Below are 27,515 nucleotides of genomic sequence, written 5' to 3' on the forward strand. Positions count from 1 at the left end.
ATGCACTCACCTCCTAGAGACCAGGCTGCGATCATGCTCTGGAAACTCGTGGAGAATGTCAAGTACGAAGACATCTATGAGGTGAGCGGACACCCCAGATGCATTTTAGAGCTTTGGAGACAGAAAACTGGAGCTTCTTTGACACCCCAGTTGATATATTTTAAGCTATTTACTCCTAGATTTCCGGTCGGGGTTCTGAGGTTTCTTTAAGTTTTCGAAGGCTGGCTCTAGGAGACTTCGCTCTCCAGGAAGGGAACTTTGAAGGTCGGAATGTGACAAGTTTAATTTAGGAGGTTTTTTTTTTTTTTCTTTCTTTCTTTTTCTTTTCCTTTTCCTTTTCCTTTTCTTTCTCTCGGGCTCTCTCCTCCCCCTTGTAGGCTCTGGTGGGTAATGTGGAGCCATAGAATTTAGGCGGACAATCAGGGAAAAAATATCCCCATTTTGAGTACGGGAGAGAATCGGGTTTTCTCAAAAATCAAAGCCTCACCCAGACTCGGACTTTGACTTTTGCTCTTTTAACTCTTAATAAATTTTTCTGAAATCGGTAACCAACGTACGCAGGTAGAGGGTAGATATCTAGGGAGAGCGAGGGGAAAAGGACTGATGTATGAACAAACCCAGTACAGTTCGAGGAGAGAGCGCGGTTTGTTATTTTTGTTTTGTAGTGTTTTGTTTCTTTGCGGGTCACTGGATCCAAGCAGAGATGGCAGCCGCTAGCATGTGGGCATTTTTAACGAAGTCTGCCCACACTTCCCGGCTACCAGTCCCCAGGCAAACGCATCCCTCCGGTGCTCTGCCCTCCTCCTTGTCGGACGCCGCCGGGCGCTTCCGGAGTCCGCCTCGAGCGAGGCTGTCCCGCTGCCCTCGCAGCTCGCGGGCGAGGCGAAGCGGCCCGGCTGGGGACTGATGCGGGATCCCGCGCCACAGCCCGGGAGCTGAGGAGCTGAGCTCAAGAGGAAAGGAAAGTAAGGCTCAAGGGGACGTCGAGAGAGGGAAGAGACAGACTCCGAAGCTTCGAGAAATGAGAGGATCAGAAAAAAAGAAAGCGAAAGGGGGTTAGCGAAGAGGGAGGCAGAGGCGAGGTGACGGAAAAGTTGGAAAGCGGAAGGCAGAGATGAGACCCGGGCTACCCGCACCAGCAGAGCAGCACCAGGCTGGGCCACCGGGGCAGAGGTGGACAGCCCAGACCCCGTAACCGGTCCGGAAAGAAATCTGAACCCGGAGCCTTGATGGTGTTGGGACAACTAGGGACAGTACCGCGGGGGGTTGCCTTGCTCAGCTAAGGGGGAGTCCGGAGGCAGGCGCCAGCTCCGTCCTTGCCGCTCTTAGTGGGGTCTGCAGAGTGGCCGCGACTCTAGGGTTTCCTGCCTAGAGCAGCTAGAGCCAGTGCCAGTGTCCCCCAGATCTGCCATTCCTACGACCTCATTTAGAGGTAAACGAGAAAGTGAAAAACAAGGGGGGGGGAGGGTAGAAGAAAAGGGAGTCAAGAAGAAAATGAGAGACAGGAAAGGGGAAGAAGAGAGAGAGAGAAAGGGGGGAGATATATTTTCTTCTTTCTCAGGGTGACCTCGGGTTTCGCCTTCCTCTTTGTGGTATTGTACTGAGGAACCGCGCCTTCCCACCTGGTGGCATTCATTTCTGTTGGGCCGCCTTTTCTTCCTAACAGGCGGGATTATGTTCAAGTCCAGGGCGTTAAACTATCCTAAAGAATACATCGCGCACAGTAAACGTGGCACTGGCGGAGCTGGGGCCGCGGTGGAAATAGCTCTGGGGATACATAGAGGGATTATACTAATCAGTGTGATGCTGGTTCTCTGCTTATGAAAACATAAACTGCTAAGTGGGAAGTGAGGGAGGGCGAGGGGGAAGGGAGTGGGGAAAGAGTAAAGTGGGAAGGGAGAAGAGAAATGGGGAGGGAGAGAAGAAAGGAGGGGAGAGAAGGAAAGACTAGGTGGGAGTGTGAGAGAAGGGCCAGAAGAGAGGGGTAGGAGAGGGATAGGAGAGAGAGGAGAGGAAAGTAGGGTTTGGGGAGGGAGGAGAGTGGCTTGCTCCCTGGCTGTCTAAATTTTCAGCTGGAAAGCCCCCGAGAACCCGCACACCGCACACAGCGCGGTGGAAGGAGCCTGTTTCAGTCTGGACTGCGGTTGAAGTTTAACAGAAATGGCAGTCAGGCCAGTTGAACGGGTTCCTGATACATCCCAAAAGATTTTCTGTTGCCCCTGGCTTAGCCTGGAAAGGATATGAAGACCGATCACATAGATTTTTCGATCTAGGTTTTAAAAATTGCAGGCTGTAAGCACTAAAGAGGAAAAGGCTACACTGTGTTCAAAAAGTCCCCATCTCCCCTACATCCTTCAAAAGAACAAAAACCAGAGGGAAAAAAAAAAGCAACTCGATCTTCTGCATTCAGGAAAAGTAGGTGTAGCTACAGTAAACACACGTAAACAATCAGGCCCACCCATTTTGCTTTTCTCTCCACACCAAATGACCAGGTAGAGCCTTTCGAGTTTGCTTTTTTTGATCTGCACACCAAGCACCCAGGGCAACCACCTCCTCCCTGTTGGGAAAGTCTTCCTCTCTAGACAAGAGCATGTTCGTTCGTTCTCTGGGAGCCACCAGCACATGCTCCTCCGCACTGCCCTGCCGAATCCAAAGAGCAGAGGCTGCCTTACAAGAGCAAGAGAGCGTCCCGCTCAGTTAATTGAAGTTCTGCCTCTTTCCTGCTCAACTTTGCCCCCAGTCTGCCTCCGCCAGCCCCCTCGTCTGATTACATCTAGTAATTCTCCACTGAATGAACGTCATTTACAATAGTGGAGGAGCTCTGAGCTCGCTGCTGCTTCACGCTCCATTTGTCCTCCATTCTCCCTTTAAAGTACTCGTGTAATATTAATAGTCATGAATATCAATTATTATGAGGCGGTGTAGGCAAGCGGAGGGAGGAAGGGGCGCCTGAGCAGTCTGAGCCCAGCTTCGGGTGGAAGAGGACTGTTTCTGGAGCCCCAAAGAACCGGCAGAAGAGGCCAGAAAGACAGTGAGAGACCGATGAGCGGGTCCGCCTGTCTGTGACGGGAACCTCCAATCTTCTTGGAGGGGGGGGGGGAATTTTTTTTTTTTTTGATGGCTTGTCCTGGAAACATCTCAAGCTCAGCTCCTGTGTCCAGCTTGCTTCCCTGCTGGACTCCTTGATTATTATTTTTTTTGAAAATTCATTGTTATTTTGAGCAGTAACCAGGCTTTTTTTTCCAGATGTTAGTCCACACCTATTCATCCATGGTGAGTTCGGATTCCCGTTGTACCAGAAGTGCATGCCTCCTCCTCCTCCTCTCACCGTCTCTGTCTCTGCATCTTTGTGTGCGTGCGTGTGTGTGTGTGTGTGTGTGTGTGTGTGTGTGTGTGTCCATCTCCCTGTCTTCCTTTGAGTGCCTTTGGCTTGGTAATTTAGCACCGTAATTGGTGGAGGCTGCAGCTGCTTCTTTCTGCTTTGTGCTTCCCTGTCTGAGCTCCCGGAGTCAGCTGGGAGGGGGTGAGGCTGAACCAGGAAAACTTTTTGTCAGTGAAGTTTGGAAATGTAGGTGGCTGTTTCTACGGAAAGAATCAGGGGGACTTTCCCGCGTGCCATTTTCATGAAGGATGGAGGAGAGACTTAAAGGCGTCCTGTTCTTCCCCATTTGTTCTCCCACTTGGCTTAGACCGGAGAGGGATGAGAGTGCTGGGTGGGAGTTATCTCTTCCTCCCACAACTTCTGCTCCTTATTTTAACTCCCCGAGTAGAATAGCATGAGAGATGGAAGCAAGCTTAGAAATAACTCCTGCAAACCACAACTCAATTTAACGTGGGCTTAGGGTGTGATTTCAGAGGAGATCCGTTTCAATCAAACACTAAGTTATTTAATTCCTCTTGGGGAGGGAGGGGTAGCTGGAAGCTCAGATCATGCAGATTCCTCCCTGCTCTGGGAATCTCCTGCTTGTGTGAGCCCCGGGGCCAGCCAGCTACCTGCCAGGGAAGGCAGAAGTGGGTTTTTCAACCAGTACACGGCATCACAGCTATTAGCAAGTTTCATTTGGTGTACTTTGGAACTCTACAAGAGGTAGGGGCAAGAAACACTTAGAAAAGCAAACACCACCCTTAAGTCCTACTTTAAAAATATAAAATCAAATCAAGGCTTTAAACTATCTCTGTCCACAAACACTTTCTTCTCTTTTCCCTTTTGCCTGCTTTGCACTGTCAAAAGATGCCTCTAGGCCCGGTAGTGGGTGAGCTTCCTATTTCTGTTGTTGTTAAGTCTCCTGAAGCGTCCCGTGTGGAACTATTGACATTTTACCATGTGGTCCTGAGTCAGCTTGGGGTCTAACTAAGGTGTAGCTTCTTGCTGCTCCCCTTATCCCGGAAAATTGTACAGAAACCGAACTTCTCTCCTCTCTCCTCTCTCCTTTCTTCTTCTTCTTCTTCTTCTTCTTCTTCTTCTTCTTCTTCTTCTTCTTCTTCTTCTTCTTCTTCTTCTTCTTCTTCTTCTTCTTCTTCTTCTTCTTCTTCTTCTTCCCCCTTTCCCGCCCCTTCCTCTCCCTCTCCTTTTTCCTTTCTCCCTTCTCCCCCCTCTCTTCTCCTTCGCTCCTCTCTCGCCTCCCAGGACCGGCACGATGGCGTCCCAAGCCATAGCTCGAGACTCTCTCAACTGGGCTCTGTGTCCCAAGGACCCTACTCGAGCGCCCCGCCGCTGTCCCACACGCCATCATCGGACTTCCAGCCACCCTACTTCCCGCCCCCCTACCAGCCGCTACCCTACCACCAGAGTCAAGACCCGTACTCCCACGTCAACGATCCCTACTCCCTGAACCCTCTGCATCAGCCCCAGCAGCACCCTTGGGGACAACGACAACGCCAAGAAGTGGGTTCAGAAGCAGGCTCTCTCCTGCCCCAGCCCCGGGCAGCCTTGCCCCAGCTCTCCGGCCTTGACCCCCGAAGGGACTACCACTCTGTTCGCCGGCCGGACGTGCTGCTGCATTCCGCACATCACGGCCTGGACGCTGGCATGGGCGACAGCCTCTCGTTGCACGGCCTTGGGCATCCGGGCATGGAAGACGTGCAGGTAATTCCAAACAAACAAAAATAAACATAACCGTTAATAAAAGAAGAATGCCGGGGGCGAGGGGCGTAAAGGGGGAGGGGCGGCCTGGTCTTCTCAGGTGTGTGTGTGTGTGGGGGGGGGGGTGTCATCTTTAGAACCGGACCAACCGGACAGAACAAAAGTGTGTGTTTGAGTGTGTGGCTACAAGGTGGCCTTGGTTTCTAGAGATCCATTTGTGAATGAAAGGACGGCTGGAAATTAAATCTTGAAGGAGGAAATACTATTCGTGATAGTTTACAGTTATTGCCATCGAAGCTAATGTTTTCGTCTTGACTCAGCTACTGGAGTTGTGCATTTTCTGTTGCTTTGTGTGGAGAAGTTGGCGCCAGGAGTAACTCACAGTGAGCCTGTCCCCGCTGGCTTGGTGGGCAAAGTGTTGGCTGTCTGCACAACAGAGCTCTAGGCAAGAGAACGCCGGGCCACTGAAGGCTCCAGGTGTGTTCTCTGCTGCGGAAGGCTCGGACTAATAATGAGAGTGTGTTTATGGCCTCTTTGCTCTGAGTTTCCAAAAGCTGCAGAGACCCTTTCCCAAGCAGAATTCCAGGGCCATCGTCTGACAAGGGGATCTTGGCTCAGGTGGCTGACAGAGAAAGCTGCGACTGGGTTCTGGATTCCATGAGGACGGTAGCATTTTGGAAATTTCATCCATTTGAGGGCCAATTAATTGATTGTAAAGCAATGTTCCCCACCTTCCCTGTCAGCCCTCTCCTCTGACAATTGTCGTCCCTCCCTCAAGTTACCCCCCCAAGAAGCATCACGTGTTTATTTTTTTAAAACAAAAGGTTCAAAACACAATACCTACCCACCCAGTTTCCCATCTGCAACCTACATCTCGGAGACTGTCTTGGAGGAGAATACTTGGTTAAACTAAACAAAGAAACATCAAAGGAAGGATTCCTAAATACTGTCAGGGTGATTCTGAACACTTCTGCTTCACCTACCCTCCCAGATTTAACGAGTCTCCAGAAAAGATAAATATTGTTGTAAAGCATTTAATTGACACTTGGATCTCATTGCCATCCTTGAGTTTGTTAAGTAGACTTACTTCTGGAGCAAAGAAAAATGAAATGGAAAAGAGAAGGTAGCCAAGTCCTTCCTCTTTCCTGGGAATATATATATGTATTATATAAATATATATATGTATATGTATATATATATATTTCAGGAACAGTCAAAACATGGTGACAGTGTCAACCACCATCTCCATGTGGCCTGTGATACCTCGTTGTTTTAGAGGAATCTTGTTGTTAAAAAGGAGGAAATCATCTGATCTATAGCTGGATTCACCCACAGTACCAAGAGTGATGCTTTTGTTGACTTTACTGATCTGCGTCTGTCTAGAGGTATTGCTCATTTCAGAACGCCATATAAGAAGAGAAGTATTGAGCCGGTTTTTTTTTTTTTTAATGCATTGGTGTAATATGCGTCTGGGGGGAAAGTTTTTAAATTAACCTTTCTGAGTATGGTTCAAAGTACTGAATAATGAAGGTGGATCAACAACACATCCCCACTACCCTGGGGATGCTAACATCACCCACTACCATTACACACCCTCATCACCACTGGTGATGTTAACATTATCCACTACCTCTACCTCCACCCTGAAGGCCAAGGGACTCAGGCAATTGAACCCCTGAATGTCTCTCTGAAATGAGCAAATCTCTTTGGCTTTAGAATGTTGTCTTTAACTTCAAAGCTCTAAGGGTTTTTTGAGTGTTTAGCAAAATGCAAAGCAAGGGGGACAAAACAAGGCCAGAAAAGTGTTGTTGGGACAATATAACAAAGCAACTGGATGGATTTAGAGTATGTAAATGAATCCAGCATCTAGTCTGAGGTGATACAGTTTGCTCAGAGACTGTGCAGGTTAGAGAAAGCTCCCTGCTTCTCTCTTTTTCCCTCAGCTGAGAGCCTGGTGACTGGGTGAATCCTGTGGGACCTTCTCCAACAGCCCTAAGTGTGAGAAGTACTAGGCATGCAGCCCAAGCCAGCTTCCATAGTAAAACAAGGGTGTGAGGCTGGTCTCAGCATGGTCTCTGTGACAGGGATAGGGAAAGGCTGATATGGCTTAAAGGAGGAAGAAGATGAGTCCCTAGAATCCAGAAATCTAACTGATCAGCTCCCCCATAAGAGTCCACTGCCAAATTCCGGATCTAGATGCAGTTATGGAAGCTGTCAGGTCTCTACACACCAAGCAACAACAAACCCAAGAGGGGTGTCTGCACCCTTCTAGTTTCTAGATGTGACAACAGAATGGTTTGGCCTGGACCGCAGAGTCACTTATTCTATCTCAAGGGTCTGGTCATATGCATTTAGGACACTGGAATCCAGGGATCAGAGCGCCAGAGGGTGCTGCCTAGGCCCTATAGGACCAGGATTGGGGGGATTTCATGTGACCTAGAGGCACACTCATGAGGCTGCCGCCCTGTGAGAGAAAAGCAGAAGAGCTAATTAACCAAATGCTTCTAATATTTTTTAAATGAAACTATAAAACCCTGTCAATTTCTATTTCAATTTACTCACAGGGGCTATTAAACTGGCAGATCGCTGTCTGGGTTCCGGGTATGCTACATTTCACCCATTGGGGAGGGGGGCAGTGTTAAAAACTCAGAGGGAAATGGTTACAGGAAAAGAAAACGAGGGGACACCTAGTTGTGGATCTGTTTACCTGCCGCACAGGCCTCTTGCTCTTCACAGCTGGGCTCTCCAACCTCCCATCACCTCTACCACCCACCACTCATAAGTATCAACATAGAAAGCTATTAAGTGAACCCTACACACCGCACACACACACACACACACACACACACACACACCACTCAAAACACACCCTTGTGTCTTAAAGCAACCCCTGGTATCACTTTTAACTAAAGAAGTCTAGTAATTATGAGTCTGAGTTGCTTTTCTGCGCTTCCGCATGCAGTCCTAATTAAATCTTTACGATCCTCCCTGTGACGATTAAGCGTCAGCATGCTGCGTGAATATCCTGTACAAAAACCCAGCAGGCGGCCGTAATTAGATAGAAAATCAGACAAGAGCCTTCTCATTAACTACCACAACTACCCCACGTTGCTGATGAGGCGTGGATACATATTTGCGCACCAACATGGTTGTGAGGTGTGGGAGCTCATGGGTCCAGCCCTATATGAAACAAGCAAATATCTCTGTCCCTGGTGGACCCATAGCCCTTGCCAACACACACACACACACACACACACACACACACAGGAGTTTAGAAAGGGGTGAACTGAGTGTGAGCATACCTACATATGGGACAGGGTCTCCTGGAAACTCAAGAACAAGTTTCATGAAATATTTTTAAGGTATCTCCTCATTATTAAGATGTGTGTGGCATGGCAGTCTACAGCACAGAAAACAGTGTGAAGGGAGAAGCCCTCCCCCCCCCCAGCCTTCTGAGAGCAGCAAAGTGACTAGTAAGAATGAGAAGAAACATTAGCAGTGCTTCCCCCCTGATGGTTAGAATGTCTCATTTCTCAAGCCACAATTGCTTGTTTGTGATAGTCTTTTTTTTTTTCCCCTTGTGATGGACTCACACCCTGTCTAAGGAAGCATCCTGAATGGAGAGGAAGTACTGGGCAGACACCTCACCCTCAAAGCCCTTTCGATACTTTTTTATAGAGTGGGTGACAAATTGGTCCAAACCTAAGTTCCAAAGGATCAAGGGAAGCAGATGTGAGATTCAAAAAGGCAGTGGGTATTTTCCTTGGGGGTGGGGAGGGTGGAAGGGAATCTGCTTTTTTTTTTTTTTTTTTTTTTTTTTTGACACCCTACAAAACACAGCTAGAAGGCCTGGTTCCCATGCGTCCTGACAGCAAGGAATTAGCTCCAACAACTATTCCCTCAGAAGTGCAGCCAAATCTGAGTTGAAACTTCCCCTCTCTGGGATGAAATTGAAGATGGATACTCCTTCTGATTAGCAAGGTGCTGCCTGGGAGGATCCTTTGTGTGTGTGTGTGTGTGTGTGTATGTGTGTGTGTGTGTGTGTGTGAGGACCAGTAGTTCCTGCCTTTCTAACAGGTGTGTTCCTTGCTCGGTGGCAGGACCAGCATGGCAGAGGGGGGGTGTGGAACACTGTACAGGCTCCTCTCCTGCAGGGACTGTCATCCTGTAGCAAGGAGCTCATAGCTCACAGGAACATGTATGGATTACAGTGGGTGTGAGGTCCTGGAGGCTTTTGTATTGCTCTTTGCATTCCAATCCAAATTGCTCAGACTTTAATTAAAATCCCATAATATAAACTATTATGTATTTGTAAAAAAAAAAAAAAAAAAAAAAACGACTCTGGGGTTGAATGCACTGGGATAGATGGGGGGGGGGGACACAAAAATTGCTTTAACTAATATTGGTGAGAAATCTTTTAGCTTTTGCCAACTCTTCATAATTCCTTTGGACAAATGGTTTAAAAGTTTATGTGTCTGTATATCTGTGTTTCTGATAATAACAAAGCCAATTCTGTGCCCCAGATGTTTCTCAGATGTTGTGCTTTTTTCTTCTATTGTAAGAATTTACCATTTCAGTGAATTTCATTTCTGTGTTGAGTTGGAGGTAATAAGGATAATAGTAAAGCCTCCCTTTGTGAATTAATATAAATGGAAATAATAGGAACTCCCGTGACATGATTTATGTATGGAATTCTTTAATATCCAGTCAATTTGAATGGCGATGTTTTTATATTCACAGTCAGTTGAAGATGCCAATAACAGCGGCATGAACCTATTGGACCAGTCAGTCATTAAAAAAGGTATGGATTGTTCCTTCCAAAAGTAAGCAAAAATTTCAATGTCTTTACGATAAGCATTCACTTTGGGGAAGTTCTTTATTTTACATGACAAAACCAAACCAAACCAAAACAAAACAAAGCAACAACAATAAAAACCCTAAAATGTTTGTTGTAACCAGTCAGTGCTTTCAGATGAGGTAAAGGGCATGATGGGAAAAAGGAAACAGAACCAAGCAGAATGGAAGCTCGGTCAGAAACCAGGATTGAGATCATAGCAATACTAGGGATTGTGATTGCCATGTTTCTCATAATATGTGAGGTAGCCATTCTAAATGCATCTTACATGATCAGGCCACCAAGAATGGGCGAAACGGTGGAGAAGCACTGGTTTAAAAACTGTGCCATTATTACTTTGATCACACCTGGATTTGACTGTGTTAAAGTCTGACTCTTGGAGAAAGCTTTCCCTCACCCCTTGTTTTTGGTTTGATTTGTGTGTGTGTGTGTGTGTGTGTGTGTGTGGTGGTAATTGTGTTACCAGTTCTCTGTGTGTTATGAGTTGTTTCTTTTTTACTATTATTATTTTTAATTGTGCCAAATGCTTTGCTGAAGAAGCGCATCCTGAGAGGCTGAGACAGACTTCACATGGATCTAAATCTTCCTGCATATGCGCTCATGATTTACTACGACTGTGGAATCACCCCATACTGTTAAAGGGCATGTGATATTAACAAATGTTTGCAGTCTCTTGTACAGCTGTAAGCAAAATAATTAACTAATTAAACTAATTAAATGTAATTACAATAACTCATTTCGGGCGTATTGCAGCTGCTTAATTTTTTTTTCTCCTCATCTCTGACAGTCACTAAGAGAACGCCTGGCGTTTAGAGTAGCTGCTTCAAGGCCTGAATGTCAGTCACATGCCACCGATTCAAGAGATCGAATGTGTACACATTTGCAATCTTTAATTATCCCACAGACTGGTATTGGAAAACACAGCTTTAACGACTACAGCCCTTTTCTATTGAAGCTAGAGGAAAAACAGTCCTTATGTTAGGAGTCAACCACCCCCAGCCTCAGCCATCCGAGAGTCACTGGAGCCACTTAACTGTCACAAAAAATAATTAAAGAAAAGAATAATTTAGAAAGTAATCCATCCAGACTCAAATTGGGGAAGTAGGTAGCAGTTTGTGAACTAAGACCGGCAAAGGGGTTAAAAAAAAAGTATGCTGAAGTTTCTCCTTTTTAAAAGTCATGCTTATATAGCCTGGAGAGATAGGAGGAACAGCATCTGGATGGTGCCTTTTGGTCCTGAATTTTTTTTAAATAGATTTTTTTTTTTTAATGCTGCCCAGTATTCTTTAGGTAATACCATCTTTGCCTGGTATGCTCTTGGTGTGTGCTAAAGCTGGCAAATGTGTCTCCTTACTTTCACTGGTTTCTCCTGAGTCTTCTCCTTAGGATAATTGCTGGTTGATTGGGGTGGGGTGAGGGAGGAGCGTTCCTGTTTCCTATTGTCATTGTTGTTTAATTCCCCCCCCACTCCCTCTTTGTGGAGAGCTAGAACCGCTTAGCTCAGGGTTCGGTATCCTAGCAACATCAGTTGGCTGGCAGAAGGACATGCCCAGCAGATGACCAATCAGAAATGTTATTAATAGTCAGGCCAATAAAAATATCTGGAACTTAGCTTTGCCTAGAAAAAAAAATGAGGTTCATGGCTTTCTTAGATGTGGGAAGCATTTGGTTGCCGTTTTTGAATATGTTTGCCAAAGCAACATGAATATTTATGCAAAAGGTAATTTCCAGGGATGAAGAAACGTGTTGACTAGAATTGCTCACTCTGTTTTCTCAAACTGCCACATGTGTTCCTCCAACGCTTTTTAAAAGCATGCATGGCTTAAAACACTGAAGGAATCCACTGCTCATGTTCAAAGATTTGGGGTGAGTAGTAAAATATGAACGTTAGGTCATTCCCATTATTTGATACTTGAAATGTTTGCTTTATTTTATAAAGAAGACATCCTAATATCATATTTTCATCTTTAAAAGCCACGGGGAAAATATGAACAAATGTTTCATTTATTTTTCTAACTCACCAGGAACCACTTAAAATAAAGTTATGGGTTCATTAGCTCCTTTCCCTCCTCTCCCATCTTTACATATTCTTATCCCCGTGAGGGCTGCCTCCCTGCGATTAATTCTGTAGAGAGGTGAGAAAGTTTCCTAAACTGAATATTCTAAATTCCAGCAACTAGCAGGGGACTTGGTTGCTTAATTTGTTTTCTAATGGGCATTTAGACAGATTTTAGAAAATTATACTTCATTAGTAAAAGGCCAGCAACTCCCCCACATTTACACATCTTCTCTCCTGTGTTTATGAAACCTAATTACCTAGGTATAAAAGATGTATTTATCAGTCAGGTTGTGCCATAGCTACTCCTAAAACACAACCCATGCCATTTTTCTTCCCTGTTGATATCACCCAACACATTACAGACTCCCTCTCTTGTTATGTTTGCTATGTGAGCTTAGCTGACATTTCTGAAGTAATTTAGTTAAGAGGAAATGAGTTGTTCCCAGTAGAGAGAGCAAACGAGTGGAGTGAAGGTAGCCAGCGTGATAAATGGCTCTTTCATTTGAAGATCTCCAGAGCTCGTTTACGGCTAATTTTCTGTATTGGCCCCCTTTGAGCTATTAATGCAATCGGCAGGGACGTTGGCCCCTCTCTTCTTAGCTGCCCCATTAGAGCTCCCATTAAGCTGCCTAGTCTCAACTCCGTGGCAGGAGTTGGGGAGGGGGGGAGTAATGAAAGGTGCTTTTTAAACTCTCCTAATCTAAACCGGCAGAGGGTGGTTAATACGATTTGAAGGGGGCTGGTCAATGAGCAATCAATAAAGTAATAATGAGAAGGATTCGGTACATTAACAGTCTAAAAATCCAACGAGACATTAAAAAATCATTCTTAACTCTCAGTTCCATTAAGATTAGGAATCTGGGTGGAGTGGGGTGGGGGGAGTGCCCAGCTAACAGAAATGATCATTGCCATCTTCCTATGGCTTGTGTTAAAAGGCTTACCTTGGCCTGGAGAAAAGGGGTTTGGAACAGAGACCACTATGCAATCTGCTTGACACATTAGACAGCAGAAAATATGTCAGAATTTCTTGGAAAGGTTATTGAGGCCGGAGTCCAAGGTTCAAATGCTGTGACTCTGAGGTATTATTATTTTTTTTTATTGGTCTTAGGGATATCCTGTTTGGTTAGTTTCAGTTCAACATATACTCTCTTCCACATTTTCCCCATTAGTTCTGGCCCCTTCCCCACACAAACACTTTGGTGTGGGTTTTCTTGGAGAGGAGGAGAAAAAAAAAGTGCCAAATTTCAGTTCTAGTGGTTCTTTTGAGATTCTTCCTTCTTGCCTAGAAGGAATTTTGCACCAGGAGTCCAAGTCAGTCTGACCTATAAGGTGTGTGTCTCAAAAACTTTGTCTTTCCAGGGAGAGAGAGAGAGAGAGAGAGAGAGAGAGCACACGCAGGAATAGACAGAAGCCTTAGAATTCAAAACTCTAAAGGTCAGACATTCCTTTTCCCTGGGCCAAGTGTGGGAACCTGCAAGTGCACAGTCTGGAGAAGATAAATGACTTTCTCAAGGTCAGATGACAAGCTAAAACCATGATGAGACCCTAGTCAAGTTTCAGGTTCCCAGATTCTGTCGTTAAAGAATGCCAATACTTTGTATTTTTTGGTGGGGGTGTGGTGGGGGGGATAAGTTACACATATTCAGGTGTGTGTATCTGTGGGTTCTTAACCACAATTTCAGTGTCCAAATGTATACACCTGCTGAACATGTGGAATAAAATTTACACAAGTGGTAGACATAAAAGGATGGAAATCTGAGGGATAGCCTCACTGATGCCTCTTTTCAAAGCGCTAACTTTCTGGGTTGCTTCCCAATGTAACTCCCACAGTTGTCAGTTTTTTTTTCCAGTGCGAATTAACCCTTTACTATGTGAGGCAAGTCTATTTATTCTCCCTCTTTCCCACACAGGGATTGTCAAATATGATTCCCCAAATTTCCTCTCTATGAATGACTGCTCTATGAAGAGACTGAAACCCTACCCCATTGATCTCTAGATAGCCTACTACTGCATAACATTTCCTCTAATTTTCCTTCCTCTTCCTAAAACTTCACCTAGTGCCAGAAAATACTAATCTGTTTATATATTTTTTCCATTTTCTGGAATAATTCATGGGCAAGGGAAAGGGGTGAGTCTCTCTCTCTCTCTCTCTCTCTCTCTCTCTCTCTCTCTCTCTCTGTGTGTGTGTGTGTGTGTGTGTGTGTGTGTGTGTGTTACACCAAGAAGCTGGCTTTACCATCCAACTGAGAACTCAAGAGGGGGAACACTCACTTTTTAATGTATGCACAGAAAATTGTAAACATGTAAAGAACTGAAGGCTTCGTGCTGAGTCTTGCCATGCTCCGTTTCCTCAGCATTTTCCTGCTGTCGCTTTAAACCTATCTCAGCCATCTCTGGGGTTCCGTGAGCAGGAACAGTGTGCTCATAATTACTAACAAATCAACTGGGCCCTGTTGCTCTCTGAGTTTATTGATAAGCTGGAGGAAAGCAGAAGGGAATAAAATACGGGGTTAATCAGCTGAGCCAAGCAGGTGTGAGGGCAAGAGGAAGGTAAAATGATTAGCAAGCTAGGGACCAGAACAAAAGCTGCGAACAAAAACCGTAGGGTAGGGTCTGGTCCAGGGGCTCCAAGCTGGGCCAAGGGTAAGGAGCATGAGTTGATGTAAGAACCTGAGGTTACAGGATAGAAAACAAGAAGGTAATTTTGATGCGAAATGGAAACACAATTTAAAACATATCTGCTTGCCTTGTAAGATTTGGGAAGGGGCAGAGTGGGGAAGAACTTGCTAAGCTGGAGGTTTGCCACATAAATAGACACATGCATTTTTGTATGCATTTACAGAGAGATATGGCCCAGGGGAGGGACTTGATATTTTCCCTAATGGAATTAGTTCCTACCAGCTGAATCAGGCAGTCACCAATAGTACAGTTCAAAGACAGGGTATAAAGTCTCTCTGAAAGCCAAAGTTTTCAAGAAATTTGGCATCTGGGAATTAGAAAGCCAGAAAAACTACTGTTTAAGAAATGCTGGCTAATAGCTTAACTGTTTAAGTTAATAAGCATTGTAGAACTGTCAGTTTGTTGGGCTTGTTTTGTTATTAAAATATTCTAAGCAATGCTATAGAAAGTATCAGCGATGAGATCTTCTGCACAACTTATTTCTCTAGCTTTTTTGTTGAAACTGTAAAGGGCTATCTATATTTAGGGGAACACTTTCCCAAGCTGATGTTATGGCTATTAGTATAAACTGTATATAAAGAGTTGAATATAAATAAGAAATATAGATATCAAGAATGCTATGAAAATAGAGGACAGAAATACATGTGGATACTGAGTACAAAAGTTAAATGTCTCCATCCCAATCTCCCATTTTCAAAGAGATTTATAATCACTACTATCAACTCCACCTATTATTCATGTCTGGTGAAAACACTGACATTTTGCTGCTTTAGTCTCAAGTGAGAAGCAGTCCCTAATGAAAATGATTGTCCAGAAAATAAAAATCCCCTCTGTAACTTGTCCTTACTCGTGGCTGTGCAGGAGATTTCCTTAGTTTTCTAATACAATTCCTCTAACTAGAACAGGTCCTGGACATCAATAATAGGTCCTGAAAGTCTGTATATCTATCTATAGATAGATGGTCAAAGGAAATACTTTAGTGTTTAATACTCCGTTAAGGAAAGCTGTTTTTGAAAGGTTTTGTAAAGTACCCACATAAATTAATAAACACCTAAGTTTTGGAAATCTCTCAATAATCATGGAGTCTAAATGCTGAAATCTCTGCTATAAAGAGCCAACTGAAAGAGAGATTCGTCCCTGTCATATTTGTCCCGTAGAAACGAAGTTATACTCTTTTCTCATAAAATTCTGGAGCCCAGGTGGTAGAGAGTGCATCTTTCCCAGCCAAAACTACAGGATAAGACTTGGTCGTTTTGAGAAAGGTGCAAGTGGAAGTTTTTTCCCCCTCCTATTCCAAACATATATTTCAATATGTTCTACACTAAAGAAATTAATTTGTAGAGGAAATCTCGAGAGAAATTCAAAGGGGGAGACTTTCAAGACAGTGCTCTCAGGTTCTCATTCCCCCAGCCTTCTGCCTACCTCAGCCCAGTCCTGACATGCAGATCACACCGAAACACAATTAAACAGAAATACAAACTGGAGAGGCAGAGTGTACCAGGGGCGCAGTGGCAACCAGCTGTCAGCTCTTATTAACTTCTGCATAAAACATACCTTGAGCGTGGTTTGTTATCAATTACTTGCTGAAACGAAACAACTGGGGCAAGGCAAGACGGCCACCGCGCTCATCTGAATTACGGTGATTGGCTGATTGGCACCTGTTGTAAATCATAACCGGTCCAAACATTCAGCAGCCGGGTGCCTTAATTTGTAAACAAAACTCATGTCACTGCTCTGGTCTTACTGGAGATGAGCATTGGGTAAATTTCTAAATGGATTGTGATCTTGTTTTGTGTCGGGAAAACAGAGCTCATTACAAGGCAAAAAACATCTCTTATTTCTCCCTCCTCTGTCCATCCTCATCTTTAGTGATGGTTTTTACTTTCGACAAGTTTAGGTCCAGTCAGAGAGGAGCAATTTCCATAAAGATCATTGGCATTAGCCATTTCTCTCAGAGAACCGTGGTATTAATCTTAACCCTCAAGTACCTAAGGAGATAGTATTATCCTGGAGGAAACTGAGATCAGGATCTCTGCTAGGTGTCGCACAAGAAGCACGTGACCAAATAGGCTTTGCCTAGGTTCACAGCGTGATTCAATATTCAAGGTCTAACTGGGCTATGGCAAGCAACTCTCACATGTCCTCTGGTCTGGGGTAAGTTTCCAGAGGAATGCTGACATTTGGGTCGGTTCACAGCACTGGGAACGCAATACAGCTGGGAACCACTGCAGATGCCGCCTCGCCCTACTCTTTCCACTTGGTGGTTGCCCCGGGTTGGCTTTCCCAGATGACTCGTCCTGTTCTATGAACCATCAGTAGTGCTAACGAAGCCCGGTCACCTTTATGGAAACTTTTTTTTCCCCTTTCTCCATCTCTCCCTAGTTCCTGTCCCTCCCAAATCTGTGACTTCTCTAATGATGAATAAAGATGGCTTCTTGGGAGGAATGTCAGTCAACACCGGAGAGGTATTTTGCTCAGTCCCAGGCCGTTTATCTCTACTCAGTTCAACTTCAAAGTACAAAGTTACTGTGGGCGAAGTTCAGAGAAGGCTCTCGCCCCCTGAATGCCTCAATGCGTCTCTCCTGGGCGGCGTCCTCAGAAGGTAAACAAAATAAAACAAACAGCAAAAACCACACACACACACACACACACACACGCGCGCGCGCGCGCGCGCGCGCGCGCGCACTACTATTAGTGAAGGATGATGGTGGAGATTGAGGGAGAAAGTTTGACGCGGTTGCCTAGCAACCTGGAATCTAAGTGAATCACAGTACCAAGCAGCAGAAAGGTTGATGTTGGGGTCTGGCATTATAGTGCTATGTTCAATCTGCAACCAATGCCAATGCCAGACTACACTGCGCATGTGCAACCCTCCTAAAAAATTCGGGATCGGGATCCTTTCACTCTTTTGCCCGTGCAAGGCTTCCAACTATACTACTCTGTGCAGCATCAGCCTGAATTTCACCCAGAATCTATTCTCCCCACCAAGCTCGCTACTCATTTGAAACAGAAAAGGCAGTTTCCAGCATGCTGTCCACACCCTCTCCACTTTACTGGTTTTAAAAGACTAATGCGTTTGCATATTGTGCTCCCCAACCCCCCACCCCCGTTTCGAGAAGATCTTTTTTCTAGGTCTATGACCTTATTTCAATAGTACCACATCTCACAACATTAACAGTACTTTATAACTACTAGTAATAATTTCCTGGGGCTATGTACTTGCTCCCAATATTGCAACCCATGGGCAGACTCCTGGTGAAAAAGGAGGAAGAAATGCCCCGCCTTCTTTATAATAGTTCTTGCCAACATCTGGACCCTTGGTATTGTTCTTGCTAAGGGACTTTGCATGAGATAAAACTTTCTGAAGTTCAAATCCATTTTAGATGTTCACTATCTCTTTCTTTCCTAAGAGTGGCTGGCTAGACAGCACAGCAATGGGGTTCACCCATGATAACCAGTTTCCTTTTATTTTTGCCAGCCCTTAGAGGACATGGAAAGGCTAGGTGTTGGTGTGACCCAGGAATGTTCTTAATTTGAATCCTCTTCTACTGATCTTGTTCGGTTAAGTTTTCAAGGGAGTCTTCTGAGCTTCATAGTCAGGCTGTTTTTTTTTTTTTTAAATCATGATTATGATTAGTATTCATTTTTAAGACAAAGGTTTCTCTGTGTAGCCCTGGCAGTTCTGAAACTCACTTTGTAGACCAGGCTGGACTGCAACTCAGAGATCTGACAGTCTCCACTTCCCAAGTGTTGGGATTCAAAGGTGCATATCATCCCGCCTTGGTGCCCAGAGCGGTGACGTTTTAATTCAGTTCCGGAACAACAAAGTGCTTATCACATTAACAAGCTCGAAAGCCTTAGAATTGTTGTTACCATGACAACAAGCATCCTTCGATTGCAAATGTCAGTCTTCTCTCCCCTTCTAAAACTTTGGTTTTTGGTTCTGTTCCTCCGTTAGAAGCCTAGTAGTTTCAGGAATCTAGTCCTCTTCCTTCCCTTCTTTCAAAAGTTTGCCTGGATTCCGCCCCACTCACTGGCTCCAGGGCCCCGCATTGAACCTGCGCATGCCCACGAGATGAGCAATATTTACCTCTTCTGGGTCCACCGCCCTCCGTTCTAATTATTCACATCTGGTATCATTTTCCCCCTCACAATATATAAAAATACAAGTCTTACTTTTTAATGCTCTGTATCGTAGAAATTAAGCAAACCTCAGCAAACGATCAGCAAATAACTGAAAGGGAGGGGCTGGGAGGGGAGTGCTGACCTCAGCTCCTCAGGCTCCACCTGGCTCTAGATTGCTCAGTCTAAACTTTGTTTCAGGAAGACGCTGAAGTTAATCAGAATGTTAATTCTTACCATTGCAGAGCCAAATCGAAAAATGGGGGGAGATCCTTGCGAGAAAGGCTAGAAAAAATCGGTTTGAATTTACCCGCGGGCAGACGCAAAGCAGCAAATGTCACCTTACTCACCTCCCTGGTAGAAGGTAAGCAAGGCTTGTGGCCAGGGGTTCGCCACGTGTCCGCTGGAGGCTGAGATTTCACACATTCCATGATTAACGGGAAATCACAGTTGTTGTGCCCTTATGGGTAAGGTGGCCAGGGGCTGCAGGACAGAAGATCAAAGGTCTTTTTAAACTTAGAGGGGCCAGCAGTGGCAGGGAAGTAACACACACACACACACACACACACACACACACACACACACTCCTATCTTCTCAACTGGGCTTAGGCCCAGTCTGCAAGTCAGAGCAGGGGTCAAGCACTTCCCTTGCCCCAGTGGTTAAAGCATTCTCTGCTTGAACTCCTGCAAACTGCAATCCCAGCTCTTTGCCCTCCCCTATCTTCTCCTCTAAGTATTTCTAGCAAATACTTAGAGCTCCACTAGTGGCAAGGGACTGGTGAGGAAAAAGGCACTTGCTTCCTAGCCTGACTAACCACCTGATCTCTAGGTCCTGCAAGGTGGAAGGAGAGGGGGGGGAGAGAGAGAGAGAGAGAGAGAGAGAGAGAGAGAGAGAGAGAGAGAGAGAGGGCTTTTCTGCCCCCCTCCCACTCTATACTCTCAAACTCCAGTAAATGCAATAAAACTTGAAAAGTGTAAAAATAATACAGTGTTCATGGGTCTTCATGGTTATTTTAAAACTCATGAGTTTCCTACCCATTTGGACTTGATGAGTTATTGACACCTTAGTAAGGCCAGCAATGCTGAAGACAAAATTATGCAGGGGGCTCTGAAAATGCAGAGAGATGGCAGAAAATGCAGAGAGATGAGTTCAAACTTCAAGGCAAATTCATTACTTGTGAATTAAATGGCAATAATGTCACTGAGAAACTTCTAATTTGCCAGTCAGCTTGGGTTGTGAGATGAAATCTAGGGCTTGTGATAATTAATAACTATGCAGTCTAGAAGAGGAATGTATGCAGCTGAAAGTGTAGAGGAGACAGACAAGAAAACACAGACAGTTGGCACACATGGAAGATGGTGGAGAATTATCTCAGGAATCTTCCTTGTGTGTCATGTTTTTTAGTAGACATGGTATTATGACTCTCAGAGAAAGTTGGTTCTGGCAGGACAGTGTCTTATTTAAATGATGATCAAAAAGAGATCAAAGAGTTATTGGTCTTGCATTTTACCATCTTTAAGCCAAAGTTTGTTTGCTTGTTTGTTGGGTTTTTGGCTTGAACACTCCCATCAGAGGCCTTAAGTCATCACATTTTCAAATCCTACTCGGTAGGAGTTGAACCTTCTTAGCATGTGGTTAGGTCCATTTTGCCCCCTTTTTAAAAACAATTATTTTATGTATATGAGTACACTGTAGCTGTTTTCAGACATACCAGATGAGGGCATTAGATCCCATTACAGATGGCTGTGAACCACCATGTGCTTGCTGGGAATTGAACTCAGGACCTCTGGAAGAGCAGTCAGTGCTCTTAATCACTGAGCCATCTCTCAGCCCTCCATGTTGCCTTCCAAGGAACCATTAATATCAATATCCTGTTTTGGAAACAGGGAAGGTAATCTTAGCATGAGACAAAGATTTTGATGGAGAAAAAAAAAGAAACTGGAAGTCATGCTGAAATGACAGTATTTGCCTGTGATTTTTGGTATAATGAGTCCCTGTAAACATCATGCTTGAAGTCTTTTGTTATAATATCTTTAAAAGTAAGTTATTTTCTCTCAAAATAATGTATTCATGAAATAATTAAACACATCTATTTTTTTTTATCATATTTGTTATCTTTCCTCAAATTCCCAAGGCTGTGCTTTTGAAAAGGTAATGATACCATATGCAGAAGGGTAAACTATGGAATCTCTAGGATGACCTGGTGTCCGCAGTTCCATATTTGTATAGTAGAAAGTCTTTAAGTAGGAGGAGGATGACAGAAATCTCTGAAAGAGAGGAACCCCCTCCCCTAGAAAACAGCAAGGAAAGTGCAGTGTAAATAATTATTTTGCTGCAGAATAGAAATACTCTTCTCACACATGTTACATACCTTTATTACTCTTCAGCAACATTTACATATGTAGATTTGTTTATGCATATTAGTAAATATGAGACTGTTTGCCAATAGAATTGTAGGAAGATGGTGGTGCCTTTTAAACTTTATTTCAAGCAGGTGTAGCTGGTGCTTTAAATAGAGGAGAGGAGTCTAGGTAGAATATCCTGCCACCGCTGCAAGTCTAAATTAAATTGTAAGGTGGTTCTCGAATCTAAGAACACTTTCCTCTAAGCTGATGTGAGTTATCTGCAGGAAGCCCCGTGTCTCTTGAGGGGAGTAGTGATGTTTAGAGCCTGACTCAGCCAGAGGCTGTAGAATAAGATTTGTCCCGTTCATTTGAGTTATGAAGTTCATCTTTACTTTGAGTGTCTGTCTCGGGTTTGACTTGGTTGAGGAAGCACCTGGCCTCAGGTGTTAGGGTAGGTTGCTACTAGCCTAGCCATTGATTCTCTGCTGCTCTCCTTGCAGGGGAAGCTGTTCACTTAGCTCGGGATTTTGGGTATATTTGTGAAACAGAGTTTCCTGCTAAAGCGGTGTCCGAGTATTTGAACAGACAGCACACGGACCCCAGCGACCTGCACTCCCGAAAGAACATGCTGCTAGCCACCAAGTGAGTTTCCAAGTCCCTGGGCGCTGGTCCAGGACTCCCTCCCTGACTCAGGTCCACTTAAGAAAAAGAGTGCCTTTAAAGAGCCTTGCCAAAAACAATAGGGCAGGCCGGAAGCTATCTGCTTCTCAGGGGCGGGGTATGTGGGGGCTGGTAGACTTGAGGGGCTGTGGGCATACCTCTTCTTCCTTTACAAAGAGAATGTAGGTTCTTCACAGTTCCCCCCAACACACAGTTTTGGGGTGTCAGGCCGATTTTCTCAAGGTTCCTAGATGAATATTTCTGCCAGGGCTTTTCATTGGTCTCCCTTGCCATCAGGACAGCGATATGTGTTTGCTCAGGGTGTCTATACGTCACCCACGCGTGCCCATCTCTACCCACAGCTCTAATTACTCCATTTCCAAGGTTGCTGTTTGTCATCTTCCCCGGACTTGTAAAATTTACTATACAACTCCAGAGGGGGAAAGCAGTAAATCTCTGGCTAAATTTAGGTCTAGAGCTCATTTGAACATTTACAGTGGGTTTTCTATTTATTTGATTTACTCCTGTCTTTGGCTTCAGAGTCATATTGTTGGTGTTTTATGACCAGCTCAGGCCTGCAGTGGGCGGTGCTGCGTGCACCAGCACGTCTCTCTGTCGCAGGCGCGGCCCTGAACAGCAGCAGTTCATGTATTTAGCGTTCCTGGACGCGGTTTGTTCCGTTGACAGCGTAATTTAAAGAAATATATGGAAGGCTGAAAAATCATTTGCTCAAATTTGTCCAGATGTTTTTGAGACGTGATTGGAATTTGATTGCCCCTTTCCGCAGGGTCAAAAAATATTAATGTCCCAGAACTTTAATTGCTTACAGAGCCTGGTTTGGGCTGTGCAAATTTTTAAATGCTTGAGTCTTAAGCATTTGTTCTCGGCATTACAAAGCCCCCCCCCCCCCCCCCCCCCCGCTTTTTGGCACGTTGGAAATGAGTACAAAGTTAACATTTCAACCAATGATCAAAACCTGACCCCACCTTCATTTTAGAAGGTTTACTTCCAAGGCCCGGTCATCTTGCATTTTAATAGATTTTTGTTGTTGTTGTTAGTGGTGGTGGTGATCGTGGTGGAACCCCCACTCCTCTGGTATATGGTAGTAAGGACCAGTTGTACTTTATAAATGAAGCAGGGAAATTTGGGGAAGAATAACATAATGGAAAAACAAAACAAAACAAAACTAAAACTAACATATCTAAGGTAGACAACAAGATCCACAAATCCTCCTTATTTCTTAAAGGGATGATTTGACTCGCCCTCCCTTCCCGGACACACACACACACACACACACACACACACTCATTTGGAAACCTTATGACTTTTAAGGCCACTATTCTTTAGCCTAGGTGATCAGAATCTCCTTGGAAGCTTTCCCACACCACACTCATTCATTTCTGGACCAATCCCCAAACCTTTACACTGGACCGATGGAAGGGAGGTGAGTCAGAGCCTGGGAGTGCATATGTGAACCTCACTGACAGAGGCTCTGTTTGGGTAAGCACAGTCCCTTGCGGGGATATATGCATATCTTGTGAATGGAGACCTAAGAAGGCAGGAAGACTCTATCTTTATCCACAGGCCTCAGAAATATCAATCTTTCTCTGTTGCTGTCAGTGGGTAGAGAAAGAGAGTCCCCCATTTGGTTTATTGGTAGCCCTGGGCAATGTAGCAGCACCCAGGGAAGAGTGCCCCAAGGGTCTTTCAAACCCAGAAATCTGCCCTGCTTACCCGAGAGTCAGGTTACGTGTTAGTTGCTAAGTGCCCTTTCAACCATGCCTTGACTGTATAGGTCCAGTTTGCTATATGTGTTTGCTTTTCTTGACATCCCAGAGAACCAGAGGCTGGGTGAAGAAAGGTGGTCAGGAGAAGCCAGCCAATCTGAGGAAAGGCTGTGGCCTCAGAGGATGCCCTGCCTCAGCCTGCCAGCAGAGCTAGCCATTTGACCTTCAGGGCTAAAGCCTTCTTCCCATTCATTCCTTAGATTAAAAATTTCACAAATAAGGCCAATCCATACACACGGGGTTCCTAAGGCTAGGAGAGTACTCTAAATTGTAGGTGCCTTGAGGAAATTAAAACCTTCAACAATAAAAATCCGAGATCCCTAGTGTTTTAACCATCTAGCTCTAAGTTTTATTTAAACTTCGAGAAAAATCCTTTTTATATTGACAACCATCCTATTACACAAAGATTTTTAGTAGCTCACATATGCAAAAAGGGGGTCATTTTTTTTTTAAAAGAAGGGAAGAAATATTTCTTCCAAAATGCTGCAGGTAGATGGGTTTTGCTTTGACTGGAATCAGCATTCCCTCCTAGAATAAACAGGTTTTTGCCCTGGGCCATGCAAGGCTACAGCAATCTGCTTCTAAGCCAGGGACAGGCTTGTGACTGAGGGGCTTAAATCTTTCAGTTGTGTGTGTGTGTGTGTGTGTGTGTGTGTGTGTGTGAGAGAGAGAGAGAGAGAGAGACAGAGAGAGGAAGGGAGAGAGGAAGGGAGAGGAAGGGAGAGAGGAAGGGAGAGAGGGAGGGAGAGGCTGGAGGGGGGAGGAGGAGGAGGAGGAGAGAGAGAGTGAGAGAGAGAGAGAGAGAGAGAGAGAGAGAGAGAGAGAGAGAGAGAAGAGAGAAGAGAGAAGAGAGAAGAGAAGAGGAGAGGAGGTAGAGAGGTTGGAAAGGCAGGAGGGAAGAAGGGGAAATAATTTTTCAAAAGTGCCAGGTAACAGCTAAAAATTATTGACTACTCAAAATCAAAAGCTAAAATGCCTAGCGAATTTCCTAAAGCAGAATACAGGTGGTCCCGAAACAGAGAGCGAAAAAATGGTAGAGGTGGGGGTGGGGTGGTGGGAGGGGCGCATTCCACCTCTCTCTGAGTTCCTTCTAGTCCCAGCTGCTGGTTGAGGGAGCGCCCTAGGGAAAGAAATCAGGCGGAATCACGAAAGATAGCCTTGCTGTCCTCAGACCCAAAGCCTCAGGGCTTGTGTGAGTGTCTGGTTTTCTAGGCGAGCGACCAGAACTCTGAGGGTGCTTTTGTCTTCTTCCCCTAACCCCTACGCAGGCAACTTTGTAAAGAATTTACGGATCTGCTGGCTCAGGACCGGACACCGATTGGAAACAGCCGGCCCAGCCCCATTCTGGAGCCGGGCATCCAAAGCTGTCTCACGCACTTCAGTCTCATCACACACGGCTTCGGTGCCCCGGCCATTTGCGCTGCGCTCACGGCCCTGCAGAACTATCTCACCGAGGCGCTCAAAGGCATGGACAAGATGTTCTTGAACAACACCACTAACAGGCACACGTCTGGGGAAGGCCCAGGTAGTAAAACTGGCGACAAGGAGGAGAAACACAGGAAATGAAAAAAAAAAATAAAGAGAAGGAAAATGTTTTAAATACAAAAGGAAAACAGAAAAAATAAATTTAGCTTTAACATATTGGATTGGCTTTGGAAGAATTATATTAGGTAGAATACACATACAATCAAAATTTAAAAAGAAAGCTAAATAACGTAAAAAAAAAAAAATAAACTGAGGCATACAACGGAGCAACAAACCGGCTCTCGGTGTCTATTTCAAGATACACGTGGAGACAACAGTCCGGATTTTCCACTTCGGTTCTTTCGAGTTTAGTAATACAGATAATAAAAGAAAACTATGAATCCCCATTTTGGAAAATAAAACGTGAGACTAAACATGAGAACACGCTAACTTATTGGAAGAAAATTGGAGAAACGTTGGTGTCAATGCTTTTGAGAGCTAGTTGACTGAGACGCACGAACTTTAAAATTTTTAATTTTAATTTTTTTTCTTAAGGAAACTCTCGCACTCCGCGCCCTCCATTTCAATCCTCCTCACCGTTGCTTTCCCTCCCCCCCCCCCCCAACAGCGTTACGGGGGAACCTGCTGCTGAGTGATCACAAGTGTGATTAGCTCTCTGACGTTAGCCCCTTTGGTATCCTGACTGCGCCTTGCGTTCCTAACTCCCCTGTGCTCAGCTCCCCACCTCCCTGCCACCCCCACCCCCGCCCTGGTGTGTTTAATTAGGGAGGCCAAGGGTGGGGGTGGGGGACAGGCGGAGGCTCTAGCTTTTGATCCGGGCTTGAGAGCCGAGGCTCCCGCGGCAGAGGAAACCGATAAGTTGATTCATCATGGTTCCTTTCAGAAAATGTTACTAGTTTCCCAGACGTGACAGCACCTGTTCACAGAGAATATTACATTTGTTATACTTGTGTCATCTAGAAGTATAGTTTAAAAAGGAAAGAAAAAGAAAGAAAACAAAACATGAAAACTTTGATTAGTATGTAATTCCTTCGGAGGGGTATGTACCATTTACTCTCTTCTGTTTCCCAAAGCGTTACCCGCATGGTTCATGAGCTTCTTCAAAGAAGACTTGGGCTTCCTACACAATCTATAAGGTACTGAGAAAACAAAACAAAACAAAAACAAAAAAACCTGATCCTTTTTAAAGTTAAAGCCTGCGTGTCAGATTCGGCAGGTTTTACTTCTTTAAAGAAGCTCAAAGAGAATCATTTAGGAAGTGGCCAGTGTTGGGGGGAGCGGCTTTGAATTTCTTGCTAACACGCCTCCACGTGGGAATTCCAGCAGGGGCGGGGCACTGCAGAATGCATTTTAAGGGAATCAAGTAAGGTATTTTGCTAACTGTATTGGCTTTATTGAAAAAAAAAAGTGGATTCCATTTCCTTGGGCTCTTCGGGGACCATTGTTTTAGTCGGGAAAGAGGCAGCTTTGTTGATGTGATTGGGGAAGACAGTCTAAAAACTACCATGACTCTGCGTTATGAATGAAACAGTTTTCCTTCTCAGACACACAGTTGTTTTGGTACAAAATTGCGCGCGCGTGCGCGCGCGCGCGCGCACACACACACACACACACACACACCACCCCGGAAAGCACAAAGCAAAGGGAACAAGCTTGTATTTCAGCTTTGAATTCCTGTCTAGATTTATTGGGAATATTCCCAATGGATTAAGTTCCACTCATTTGACATATCTCTCTTCTCTTAGTCCTCGTTTTTACTATAGCCCATCTTAATATTACCATGAAGTAAAACCTGCACCTTTAGCAAGACCAAGGAGTAGAGTATTTGATTGTTGCACACATTTAGTCTGGATACACGTGTTTTTTTTTTTTTTTTTTCAACCACTTAGACGGGATCTTTATAAAATCCATTGGGATAAATATTCAGATGTACTCTGTGATTTAAAGACAGTCCCTTCCCCCCACCTCTCCCCCTCCCCCTCCCCCCCCCCCCCCCGTAGCCTGGACTCTCAGTATTCCTATTCTTTTCCAATCCACTTTGAAGCAGGGGAAGGGGCTGAGGTTTTAGGGACCCTCTGAGGGCATTGCGCAAAGGATTTTATTTGAGGTAAGGGAAAATCAGTGGTTTTGAGGTTCATGCAGGTTGTAAACAAAAATTGAGGTCAGGCAACATCTCCTCTCCCCTCTCTAGCTGCTTCTGAGCCCCGTAGGTTTTCAGGATACAGCGCTAGAGAAGCTGAAAGGAGTAGAAGGGGGCAGGGGGAAAAGACATTGTGTGAACTATAGACTCTCCTCTTCCCTCAGTTTAGAAGCCCACCCCTTTAGTCCAAGAGCCTGGACGCTTGCAGTAGTTGAATTCTGATTGCACAAGGCCAGCAGAAAACACACTGAAAAACATCGTCTCCTTTCCTTGCAGGGCAACGCGCCCCACGCGTGTGA

General features: G+C 44.9%; 1 protein-coding gene across 3 annotated transcripts; it reads left to right on the top strand.

Annotated features, from left to right (window-relative positions):
• Positions 1 to 27,515, top strand: Tfap2b (transcription factor AP-2 beta). Of its 3 annotated transcripts, XM_052192915.1 has the most exons (8): positions 1 to 81; positions 4,628 to 5,086; positions 9,824 to 9,884; positions 17,059 to 17,278; positions 19,044 to 19,162; positions 21,645 to 21,786; positions 24,860 to 25,116; positions 27,493 to 27,515. In XM_052192915.1, the coding sequence occupies exons 1-8, from the start codon at positions 1 to 3 to the stop codon at positions 27,513 to 27,515; spliced, it is 1,362 nt and encodes a 453-aa protein (XP_052048875.1). The 3 variants fall into 3 exon arrangements, with proteins under 3 accessions (XP_052048875.1, XP_052048874.1, XP_052048876.1); XM_052192914.1 differs by lacking the exon at positions 27,493 to 27,515 and having other exon boundaries at positions 24,860 to 25,157; XM_052192916.1 differs by lacking the exons at positions 1 to 81; positions 27,493 to 27,515 and adding an exon at positions 3,247 to 3,273 and having other exon boundaries at positions 24,860 to 25,157.

Source organism: Apodemus sylvaticus, chromosome 9 (assembly GCF_947179515.1).
Source record: "Apodemus sylvaticus chromosome 9, mApoSyl1.1, whole genome shotgun sequence".
NCBI classification, from domain to species: domain Eukaryota; kingdom Metazoa; phylum Chordata; class Mammalia; order Rodentia; family Muridae; genus Apodemus; species Apodemus sylvaticus.